At 46.0% G+C, this 12,263-nt stretch overlaps 2 protein-coding genes across 2 annotated transcripts in view; one reads left to right on the plus strand and one right to left on the minus strand.

Annotated features, from left to right (window-relative positions):
* Nucleotides 1-632: 632 nt before the first annotated feature.
* On the minus strand, nt 633-10,959 carry PHF5A (PHD finger protein 5A). Its single transcript, XM_060025740.1, has 4 exons — nt 10,833-10,959; nt 10,379-10,402; nt 9,712-9,878; nt 633-1,394 (listed from the first exon to the last, which is right to left on the minus strand). The coding sequence occupies exons 1-4, from the start codon at nt 10,882-10,884 to the stop codon at nt 1,305-1,307; spliced, it is 333 nt and encodes a 110-aa protein (XP_059881723.1). The 5' UTR covers nt 10,885-10,959; the 3' UTR covers nt 633-1,304.
* A 422-nt stretch (nt 10,960-11,381) lies between these two features.
* ACO2 (aconitase 2) overlaps nt 11,382-12,263 on the plus strand; it is a 51,779-nt gene continuing 50,897 nt past the window's right edge. Inside the window, exon 1 of the mRNA XM_060025741.1 lies at nt 11,382-11,461. Within this exon, the coding sequence (XP_059881724.1) occupies nt 11,426-11,461 (36 nt within the window). The 5' untranslated portion in view covers nt 11,382-11,425. The remainder of the gene's footprint in view (nt 11,462-12,263) is intronic.

The following is a 12,263-nucleotide window of genomic DNA, read 5'->3' on the forward strand; positions in this document are numbered from 1 at the left end:
CTGATAGGAAATCAGAAGGCTCTCATCTCAACTTGGACCTGCCACTGAGTTGCAGGGTAACACTGGGCCAGGCCCCTAGAATCTGCAGGACGCACAACCTTTTTCAAATTCATGGTGTCAAAGACCTTCTTGACTGGAAGTCTCCAATTATGAATGTGGCTCCTCAGGTTAACTTGCTTATTGCCTCTAGCAGACAAAAAGTACAGGTAGTTGAGTTAGGGTAAAGGATGCGTCTGAATTTGAATTTACTTAAACCAACCTCCCATATCCTTTTTTTTTCTGGTGGGGGGGCTGCACTGAGAGGTGTGTGGGATCTTAGTTCCCTGACCAGGGACTGAACCCATGCCCCCTGCATTGGAAGTGTGTACTCTTAACCACTGCACCACCGGGGAAATCCCTCTCCTCATATCCTTAATGTGAGTATATATGCACTTTGTGAAACAAATCAACCAAATTCAGTTCTCCTAACTCATTCGAGTACATTTTGTCTCATTCCCTTCAACATTACTGGAAGCCATCTCTTCAGTTCAAAATTCAAGTTGGACAGGAAGGGGAAACATCAAAGTTTCTAAAAATAACTTTGGTTTACCTATCATAAAAGGCATGGGTGGTTTTGAATTCCAGTAGTAATAAGAGAACAAGGTGCTTAATGAATCCCAGTACCTTTATTTTGAATCACAAATTCCTGGGTGACTAAAATTCCTAGAGTTAAAATTAAATTGGGGAGGGGCTGACTACCAGAAAATAAACACCTACTTTATGAATACAATAGCAACAGAAAGGGTTTCCAATTTTTAGAAGAAAAATAACATGAAGCAGCACCACCTGGTGGGTGTTACAAGATGAAATGCCCACATTGACTGTTCTGAGAGCCCCCATCGCACTGCAGATGTTTCATCAAGGACAGCTGCCATCAGAGCTGCTGCAAGGCCATGCTTCTCACTGCAGCTAGCCTCACAGTCAGCTCCTCAAACAGAAGACTGAAATAATACATCATTCCTGTTTTAGAAGCTTTTGATGTACAGAACTTCTTGATGTGGATTAACACAGCCTTGCTTCTTGAATTTAAGGAATGCCATGAACCAATCTATTAATTTGTCTGTGGTACAGTCTGCCAGAGTGCTCTGCGAAGAATCTTTTTTTCCATTCCTACCATGGCTGGGTGAGAGGAGAGGAAAGGGTGGAAAGGGGCCAGTGTACTAATAGGCAATTCAGGTGATGCTCTGTGCTCCACTTCCTTTCTGTAGGCATTTCTTTTGGCAGCTGCAGCAGCTTGATGGGGGGAGGAAGAGGCAGCCCACCAATCACCTCTTCTTGAAGCCATATTTTTTGCGTTCATAGAAGAGATCTGTCTTAGAGCTCCCCAAATTGACAATCTTTGGGCAACCATCTCTCTGGAAAACAGAACAGATAAGTTGTTAAAAGTCTCTGAGCTTGAACTGAGAGGGATTTAAGATAAAAATAACTTTTGGATTAATGGTTTAGCCATTCATCTTCAGTTATGCTATTTGATCAATCAAGTATTTACTAAACACCGAGAATGTGCCCAGGGCCTGTCCACCGTTTATCCAGTGGCCTGCACTTATAATGTTGGATTCTTAGCCCACTTCTGTTACTAATATGATATAGTGGAGGTAGAATCTAAAACTCTTTAAGGTGTTCAAAGGATTTTCTCCAAGTGAGAGGTAAGAAATGGTAATAATCATCTACAGATCAAGCTTCCTAGCTTTCTTTCACTATCCCAAGAAAGGAGAAAATACCAAGGGAAAAAAACCTAAAGACTTTAGGAAATAGTACCTTACATTTCAAATATCGTAAGAGAATACTGAGTTTGGTGTGTCCGTATCAATTCACTTAACCGGACACATGGTCTTGGGGGAAGAGTGCTCCTGTGCCAGAGACAGCTGTTGACGGCTCATACTCTGATGTGTAGTGACACCCTCCCCTGGCCGTTTTGTGAGCTTGAGTGGTTTCAGTGAAGCCCTTGGGAAGCTGTGTTTTGCAGGAATGATGACTCCATCAGTTGATTGGGGATGATGGGAGGAAAATTGGGGGAATTGCTACTGGAAGAAAGCTTCTTAGATCTCAGGATTTTATTAAACACCCATGTCAAAGGCAGCTGTTTCCTGTGACACTGGGCTATAGAATGAATGAATGAATCAAGTCCTTAGGCATCTCTAATGCCTAATTTCTAATTCAGCTGTTTTCTCTTTTTGGGGACTGATATCAACACTGTACAAAAATCTCTGAAACCACACAAAGCCAACACTAACATTTCATTATTTTCTAGAAAACATGTACCATGTATTACACTGAGAACTACCATCTGTGGAGTTTGGTGTGCTAAGCAAGCCGGGTTGTGGGCCCGGCCCCACCAATGGCTTGCTGGGGGAACTCAAGTAAGCCACGTAATCTGTACTCAAAGTCCTGGTACAAACGTGGGAAGAGCTGCCTCTCCTGGCCCCAGGTAGCCTGCTATTAAACACGACAGTGCTTTAAGCCCTTTAGGGATGCTTTGAAATTTTATGGTATTATGATAGCCTGTTCAGGCTTATTCTGCCTCACTGACTTGTGTGACTGTGGGCAAACCACTTCTGTCTGGATTTGTATCCAACTATAAGATGACTGGATCAGGTCAGTGTATATAAACTGTATTTATAGGGCCCTAGAGAGTCCTGAGAGGTGCCAGGTGACAGTAGGACGCACCCCCCAATCTGTGCAGCTGTGTTCTCACTCATATTAAGATTGTAGGGACTTCCCTGGCGCAGTGGTTAAGAATCCACCTGCCAATGCAGGGGACATGGGGTTCAAGCCCTGGTCCAGGAAGATCCCACATACCTCAGAGCAACTAAGCCCATGCACCACAACTACTGAGCCCGCGCACCTAGAGCCTGTGCTCTGCAACGGGAAGCCACTGCAATGAGAAGCCTGCTCACCGCAACGAAGAGTAGCCCCTGCTCACCACAACTAGAGAAAGCCCGCGCTCAGCAACGAAGACCCAACATAGCCAAAACAGACAAACAAAAAAGGTTGTAGGCTCTGGAGATAGGTCACCTGAATTTTGAGAAGTTATGAACCTCCTTGTGTCTCTTTTTAGTCACATATTAAATTACTACAATGGTAGAACCGACCTTACAGAATTAAGAATCAATATACTTAGAACAATGCCTAGCATATAGCCAGCCCTTAATAAATTATAAGAAATTGCCAAAAATAAATATCAGCAATTTCATGATGGTTCAACCTAACACACAGACACACATACACACGCGGCTTCTGTGTAAGACACTTTTTGAAGATGGGACTCTACATGTTAAAAAGTTGAAAAAAAAAATCGGAAAACCAACGCATTGGATTATTAGCTCTTTGGCTTTTATGGCATTTTCTCTCACTGACTTATAAGTTTCCTGTTTTCTTGCCTAAACTCCTGTTTTTTATTTTCTACACATCTCCCATGGGTCTTGTGGTTGTTCCCAAATTCCACTAATGTTGTGAAGAGGTGAGGATGTGTGCATCGGAACTGGCTGGCTTTTGTGAATATGCCTGTGAATGGAAAGCATGAAAAGGAAGATGGAAGGACTGTTAAGAAACCTCAAGGGCTTCCCTGGTGGTGCAGTGGTTAAGAATCTGCCTGCCAATGCAAGGGACACAGGTTCGTGCCCTGGTCCAGGAAGATCCCACATGCTGCAGAGCAACTAAGCCTGTGCACCACAACTACTGAGCCCACGTGCCACAACTACTGAAGCCCGCACGCCTACAGCCCGTGCTCTGCAACAAGAGAAGCCACCGCAATGAGAAGCCCACCTGCCGCAACGAAGAGTAGCCCCCGCTGGCCGCAACTAGAGAAAGCCCGCACGCAGCGATGAAGACCCAACACAGCCAAAAATAAACAAAATAAATTTATTTTAAAAAAACCAACGCTAATCATGTACCAAAATATAACATACAACGGGGAAATAGGTACAGAACCAAAGGCAATTTAAAAATTTTGAGATCAGAAAAACATGATTACAGAAAATGCGTCCACATCTCTATTTCTTACAATCGGTAGCAAAGAATTATGAACAGCAGGCAAGACCTGCCTTATTAACAGAAACTAGAAGATGAAACTTCGTTCATTCTTTCAGCAACTGTCCAATGAATACCTACAATGTAAAAACCAGACTGTACACTGGTTTGAGACCTTAACAAGAGTATCATGTTTTCTATTTGAAACTTTAATTTTAAAGGCTTTTAAGCTCTCAGTAAATGTACCCATAAGGTAACAGGGATTATTATTCAATACTTCCTTTTGGTGGAGATTTCCCCATAGCCACACACAGCATGTTAGTAGCAAAGCCAAGACCTGAACCTGGGCTTCTACCTCCCAGTCTGGCATTTTTTCTAACAGGGCTTCCCAGAGGCAAGAACCAAAACTTTCCCGTGGTTTTGGAAGCTGGAGAGCATGGTAAACTTGTGAAATAGCTTTGAAAAGTATCAAATAACTTTTGCATATATTTGACTGCTCCGCTGTTTACTTAAATGGAGAGAAGAGAATGGTAGAAATAGCAAGAGAGGGAGGGGCACATCCTTACCCACCCTGAGAAGACCAAGACCGTCAGGCGGTCAGACTAAGTGCTCTGAGTCAGACCATGCACCCTCAGTGGGGATGAAAACATCTTCGCTATTATAGTGGTTTGCGATCTGAAGTTTGTTCTTACCCAACAAAATCTTACTCCTTAGCATTCAGTTCCTCTTTTGGTGGAGAAAATGTAATTAATTAACTAATTAATCAATCAATTTTTAGGCCATGCCGCGAAGCATGCAGGATCTTAGTTCCCCAATCAGGGATCAAACCCGTGTCCCCTACAGTGGAAGCGTAGAGTCCTAACCACTGGACTGCCAGGGAATTCCCAAGAAAATTTAATTTAAATTAGATTTTAACTTTTCTCCTTTGGGGGAACAATCATGGGGGAAAAAAGGGTTGAGAAACTGAGTTAGATAGACCTGGGTTCTAATCCCATATCTGCCACTTATTAGTCATGTGACCTTGGGCTAAGATGCTTAACACCTTTAAGCCATTCGTTTCCTCATCTGTATCATATAGAACTTTTGGAAAAGAATGTCCAGCACAGTACCTGGTACACAGCAAGTGCTCCAAAGATATTAGCTACTATTTTTCTTGTCTTCTTGTTGGGAGAGTTAAAGAAAATGGTTAAGTAAAAGGCGTAAAGGAGTCAAGGGCGAAGGGAGATCAATATGATGCCACACATAAGAAACTACAAATTGGGACTTCCCTGCTGGTGCAGTGCTTAAGAATCTGCCTGCCAACGCAGGGGACACAGGTTCGATCTCTGGCCTGGGAAGATCCCACATGCCGCAGAGCAACTAAGCCTGTGTGCCACAACTACTGAGCCTGTGCTCTAGAGCCCACAAGCCACAACTGCTGAGCCTGCATGCCATAACTACTGAAGCCCATGACCCTAGAGCCCGTGCTCTGCAACAAGAGAAGCCACTGCAATAGGAAGCCTGTGCACCACAACAAAAAGTAGGCCCCACTCGCTGCAACTAGAGAAAGCCGGTGCGCAGCAATGTAGACCCAATGCAGCCAAAAATAAATAAATAAACTCATATTAAAAAAAAAGTGTCCGGGCTTCCCTGGTGGCGCAGTGGTTGAGAGTCCGCCTGCCGATGCAGGGGACACGGGTTCGTGCCCCGGTCCGGGGAGATCCCACGTGCCATGGAGCAGCTGGGCCCATGAGCCATGGCTGCTGAGCCTGCGTGTCTGGAGCCTGTGCTCCACAACGGGAGAGGCCACAACAGTGAGAGGCCCGCGTACCACAAAAAAAAAAAAATAAAAAAAGTGTCCTTTGGGACACAATCAAAGCCTCACTTTATTTTTTATTTATTTATTTATTATTTCTTACTTATTTATCTATTTATTTATTTTTGGCTGAGTTGGGTCTTTTGTTGCTGTGCACGGGCTTTCTCTAGTTGCAGCGAGAGGGGGCTACTCTTCATTGCGGTGCGTGGGCTTCTCATTGCGGTGGCTTCTCTTGTTGCAGAGCATGGGCTCTAGGTGTGTGGGCTTCAGTAGTTGTGGCACATGGGCTCAGTAGTTGTGGCTCGCGGGCTCTAGAGCGCAGGCTCAGTAGTTTTGGCCCATGGACTTAGTTGCTCCGTGGCATGTGGGATCTTCCTGGAGCAGAGCTCGATCCCGTGTCCCCTGCATTGGCAGGCGGATTCTTAACCACTGAGCCACCAGGGAAGCCCAAAGCTTCACTTTAGATAGGACAAAGTATTTCTTTCAAGAAAAAAAAAATGGACTCCCCCAGTGATGAAGTGGTTAGGAGTCCGCCTGCCAACGCAGGAGAGACTGGTTCGAGCCCTGGTCTGGGGGGATCCCGCATGCCGTGGAGCAGCTAAGCCCGTGAGCCACAATTACTGAAGCCCACGTGCCTAGAGCCCGTGCTCCGCAGCAATAGAAGCCACTGTGATGAGAGGCCTGCGCACCGCAACGAAGAGTAGCAGCCAAAAATAAATAAATAATTAAAAAAAAAAAAGGCAAAGAAACAAATGGTCCTCTGGCAGCAATGCCCACAGATATTGTCCCCAAATCCTGAGTATTCTTGAAGCTTTGAAAAACTATGGAGAACACCCAGCTTAGTTTACTGGTCTAATTCCCTTATAAATTATGGAAGTTGCAGGAAGAGAACAGTAACAGGGGCTGCTTTGGTTGCAGGAAGATTTCTGCATAGGAAAGTCTTAGGTACTTAATCTACATGATGATCTGTAAGGCTGAGAGGCTGGATCATATCACTGGACTGTTTTGTGTTCGTTGGAAACTACTGCTGAGTAAATGTGAGTTAGATACCATCTCAGATATCCTCAGAACATTCCTGTACACGTGAAGTAGAGGAAGTGGTGACATCTAGAATAATTCTCAGGGACAGAATGAGGCACAAGGATCCAGAATGATCAGGTCACATACCGCATGCAGAGGAATCAGACAGCAATTAACACTTATTAAGCACTCTCTGGTTGCCAAGCATAAGCCAGATAAGAACTCTAGCTACAACAAAACAAAACAAAACCTCTAGCTACAACCATGCAAAGGTTCAAGAAAATGTTGTCCTTAATGGACTCTTTAGCTAGTTTTAGCTAGTTTAAGGATTGTTTGTACTTTCTCTTCACTGATATTGTCTCACCGTGGTATATAGGCTATAAATAATTACCAAACACCTACTATATACCAGACACTCTGTAGGGGGAACCCTATGCATGATTTACAGAGGTAGCAACAAAAATGTGGACCATACTTACAGTACATGCCAGGGAGTATACCAAGAACTAGGCAAAAGGGGAGACAAATACACAAACCAAGGTCCTTTCTATAAAGGGAGTGGATCAGATCAAGCAGGATATGATTTGACAGTCAAAGGTAAATGCAAATCACAGTTTAGGACAAGAGGATGTTCAAATCACCATGTGAAATTATGTTTCTGGTACTTTATCTATGACCTTTCTCATCTCTCTAAATAACAGAAGAATTAATGATGTTAAGAAAGTTTTATCTGGTCTGATATATCCCACTTATTAGAGGTAGACAGGATCCAAATGTAAAGGTTGCTGAGGTGGCTGAATTGCTTCTCCTCAACACAGGCACATCCTATCAAAAGGACTCATGAAAGGGGACTTCCCTGGTGGCGCAGTGGTTAAAAATCCACCTGCCAATGCAGGGGACACAGGTTCGAACCCAGGTCCAGGAAGATCCCACATGCTGCGGAGCAACTAAGCCCGTGTGCCACAACCACTGAGCCTGCGCTCTAGAGCCCGTGAGCCACAACTACTGAAGCCCGCGCACCTAGAGCCCGTGCTCCGCAACAAGAGAAGCCACCGCGATGAGAAGCCCGCGCACTGCAGTGAAGAGTAGCCCCTGCTTGCCGCACCTAGAGAAAGCCTGCACGCAGCAACAAAGACCCAACGCAGCCAAAACTAAATAAATAATAAATTGGGTTAAAGAAAGAAAAAAGGACTTATGAAAGGACACCACTAGGTTTAGTCAGATAGATTGGACTTGCCACTTATCAGCTGGGTGAGAGGCTGTAAATGGAGATAATAATAATCCCTATTTAACAAAGCTACTGTGAAGAATAAGAGAGATAGCGTATGTATGTGTGTGTGTCTGTGTGTATGCATATATATATATATAAAACTACCTACTCTTTGCATAAGGAAATATTAAGAATTATTTCTCTTTTGGGAATTCCGTGGTGGTCCAGTGGTTAGGACTGTGTGCTTCCATTGTAGGGGGCCTGGGTTTCATCCCTGGTCCAGGAACTAAGATTCCACAGCCAGGCAATGCAGACAAAAAAAAAAAAGGGGCTTCCCTGGTGGCGCAGTGTTGAGAGTCGGCCTGCCGATGCAGGGGACACAGGTTTGTGCCCCGGTCTGGGAAGATCCCACATGCCGCAGAGCGGCTAGGCCTGTGAGCCATGGCCGCTGAACCTGCGCGTCTGGAGCCTGTGCTCCACAACGGGAGAGGCCACAACAGTGAGAGGCCCGCATACCGCAAAAAAAAAAAAAAAAAAAAAAAATTTATTTTTAAAGATTTTATTTATTTATCTATCTATTTATTTATTTGGTTGCATTGGGTCTTAGTTGCCGCACGCGGGACCTTTGTTGCCATCTGCTGGATCTTCATTGGGGCATGCAGCATCTTTTAGTTGCAGGCTCTTAATTGCAGCATGCAAACTCTTAGCTGTGGCAAGTAGGACCTAGTTCCCTGAGCAGGGATCAAACCCGGGTCCCCTGCATTAGGAGAGCAGAGTCTTAGCCACTGGACCACCAGGGAAGTCCCAAGAATTATTTATCTTTTGCCTTACGCCTTATCCTAGATTAGGTAACCAGATACCTTATACTAGCCTATTGGTAATGTATCACAGTTCCTTTTATTGTGTCATAAGAAGAATAAAAGCTGATTCATGGGTTTCCCACCCCTCTCCCCAAGAAGCCTACTTTTGGTATAGACCTACATTCCTCTACCCTGGCATCTGGCTCAAGAAGTTGAATAACTAGCCACTGCCACCACACAATGTCAAGGGGCAAAAATGTCATAAGAAGAATTGCAATCAATTCTGCAAAATCAAACCAAAAGCATTCTCTAGCCACTTAGAGCTGAAATCAACTTGAATTGTCCCAAGTTCAGAAGTCACCACATCCACCCAAATAGTCCTTAATGATAGTTAAGAGAACTACTGAGTGGTTATTACACACCATGCACTGTGCTAGGACTTAAAAATGCAGGATATTGGGAATTCCCTGGTGGCCTAGTGGTTAGGATTCTGGGCTTTCACTGCCGTGGCCTGGGTCTAATCCCTGGTTGGGGAACTAAGATCCCACAAGCCAGGGGGGGCAGCCAAAAAAAAAAAAGGATATTATTTCTGAATAAAAATAATGAGAGAAAAAAAAATAACGAGAGAGAGAGACATCAAAGGAAGAGAGGGCTTTCCAAATTGCTAGTGCTGACAAACATTTGCTTCTCTTGCATTTTTGTCCTTGATGCAAAATAAGTGCGTTTTGTTGGACTACATCCAGTTTGGCTCACAGACTTTGAAGAAATTATAACCTAGATGACTAGATGAACATAGTCATCTACAGGCCACAGGAGTGGATGGCAAAGTGTTACTAAATATAAGGAAGGATCAGATGAAAAGCTTAGTATATACTCACATCTTTCTCCTGGATGGTGCACTCCTTACAATAATAGGCATCCGAAACCCCGGGCCCTCCACAGATCACACAGCGTCCCTGGTAAGAGCCATAGTTACATTCATCACATATGCGCACCAGGGTGCAGGGACGCACATAGGAGTCACAGATCACACACTTGCCATCACCTGTGAGGAAAAGAGAATGAAGTTATGCCCACTTGCAAGTACTTCAAGTCCTTTGCCCTCCTCCTGTTAACGGGGAAATACACTGGTCTTCTGATGGTGACTTTAGGGCCTGCTGCTTTGGCATCACAGAACTTGGCTTACCTAGTGTCCAGCTCAATCTCCACAACACACAGGAAAAGTCAATCAACTAATCGGTAAAGAGCTTAGAATAGCACCTGGTAGATAAGTCTGTATGATTAACTGGCAGAACGCTGTGTGTGTTGGGGACGGGGTCATGCTACTTCTGGTCCACAGCTAGAGATTTTTCTCAAATTAGTGTCTAAAATGTGCAAGTTGGAGTGGGGTGGTGGCCTTTAGTTGCAGCCTGCCATTGTGTTAACATGCTTCCAGTCACATCTACTCAAAGCCCTCTTAGTGGCACCGTTGGAAATGCCCGTTGGCTGGCTCCACAGAAACTGAGTGGGACGGGTGGGCTGTCTGGGGAGGCGTGTTCCACTCACATTTTTCACATAGTCTTCCAATGGCTGCAAGATGAAAGACGGTAAAGAGTACAATTAGGATTAAGGTTTTGACGAAGAGGGGACAAACATCCTCGAGCTTGAGGTGGGGACAGGAGCAGGGACTGCAGTGAGCCCTTGAGGAAGTCTTTCCATCTTATCCTCATAAACTTCAATCCGAACCAAATCCACACCCTCCCGAAGTCCCTCCCAGGTCCTGGGCAAACTGAGAATTTCTCCGGACCCCATCCCGGCAGCCCGCCTCCGCCTCCCAGCACGCACGCCCCGCCCTCTTTTCATCAGAGACCTTAAACCCACGCGCTCCTACACTACCGACCGTGAGGCGGGAAACGTGGCGCCGCCGAGGCAAGACCCTAAGGAAGTGATGGGAACCCCGGACTCCTCAGGTTCTAATACTATCCCCACCGAGACAGTCGGGGGCAGGAGGCCATCTCACCAACACCAGCCTGCTTGCGGCAAAAGATCAAGTCCGGGTGATGTTTAGCCATAGCTCCCTCTATGCCACCGGAAACTTAGGGAACTTCCGGCCGACCTTTAACCTCCATTGTTCCTGCCTCCTGGTCGCCGTGATTGGTTCTCTAGGCTTCCATCAGCGTTTACAATCTTTGCACCACGCCCCGGTCGTTCTCGCGCGATGACATTTCAAAGACAAGTTTCCGTCCTAACTGGGGAGTCAGGTCCTGGCAGGTGCATGAAAGTCATCAAAAAAAACAAAAAACAAAAAACCACCTTTGGAGATCTGAATGGAAGATACAAATTGAAAAGTGCAAAGATGAAGCTTGCACTTCGATAAGACATCCTTGTTCCCGGTATTTATTTCCGCAAGTGTTTTTATGCAGCTTTGTCCTCTTCCCTGTAGGTTCCTCACACGGGAGCTCCGCCCAAGGCGCTCGCAGGACTCGGCGCCTCTCGGGAGGCCCAGCCTTCACTGTGTTGCGGTTCTATTCAGGCCACGCCCCCTGCCCGAAGGCTTTAAGTACGCCGTGTTCACGTCATTTTCAAGCGACCTCATCTTTGTCAGTGCACAAAATGGCGCCTTACAACCTGCTGGTGACCCGGCTGCAGGTGAGAGCGAACTGAGGGCCCTCTGGGTTCACGGGGGCGGGGTACCTCCTCCTGTGCTTGCGGCTGTGGGCGAGGCAAGGCGAGGCGGGCCCGACCTCCGCCCGGTTTTCGTGTACCTGTCCCTGCCTTGGGCCCTTCGCCCGAGGTCAAGGCGTCCCCGGCTCAGCTCTCCCAGCCTTGTCTCCGCCTCGCGGGAAGCGTGGGTCTCAGAAGCGGCGGCCAGGTGAAGAGTGGAGGCACCTCTTTTGAGGGCCGCACTTTCTCCCCTGTAGGGTTTTCTTTTTCTTTTTCTTTTTCTTTTGCTGTTCCTCAAGGTCAGGACAAGGTGACTGGGGGGCGCGGTGGCTGTTGAGCCCGCTAGGTCCAGAGCCCGAAGGCCTCACTTCTCATCTCTCAGCAGCAGACCCTTGCTAGCCAGGTGCATCCGTGGTTGCCAGACCTGAAGTTTGGAGGAAAAAAACTATTACCTATTCCATCTTGTGGGGATCCTGCGGAACATATAGCCAGGAGTTAGAGGGGGCCTTCCGTGCCCAGGCGTAGTAATTAGTAACGATAACTGTAGTCTCTCACCTTTGCACAAGATTGCAAGACTTAATTCCTCGTCATGTCATTTGGTTCATAAATCATTTGGTGAGATGACTGTTCTCATTTGATAGATGATGAAACTGCTAGAAAGTAGGTAAAAGTTCCTGCTCTCTGAGTGTTACCCAAGTGCTGTGGCCTGAGCATCTGCCCTACTACCCCTCTGTTCTCTGTTCTTGTTCATGTCAGCCTGCCCTCAGAACTTTCTGAGCCCGAGTGT

Source organism: Delphinus delphis, chromosome 11 (assembly GCF_949987515.2).
Source record: "Delphinus delphis chromosome 11, mDelDel1.2, whole genome shotgun sequence".
Taxonomy (NCBI): Eukaryota; Metazoa; Chordata; class Mammalia; order Artiodactyla; family Delphinidae; genus Delphinus; species Delphinus delphis.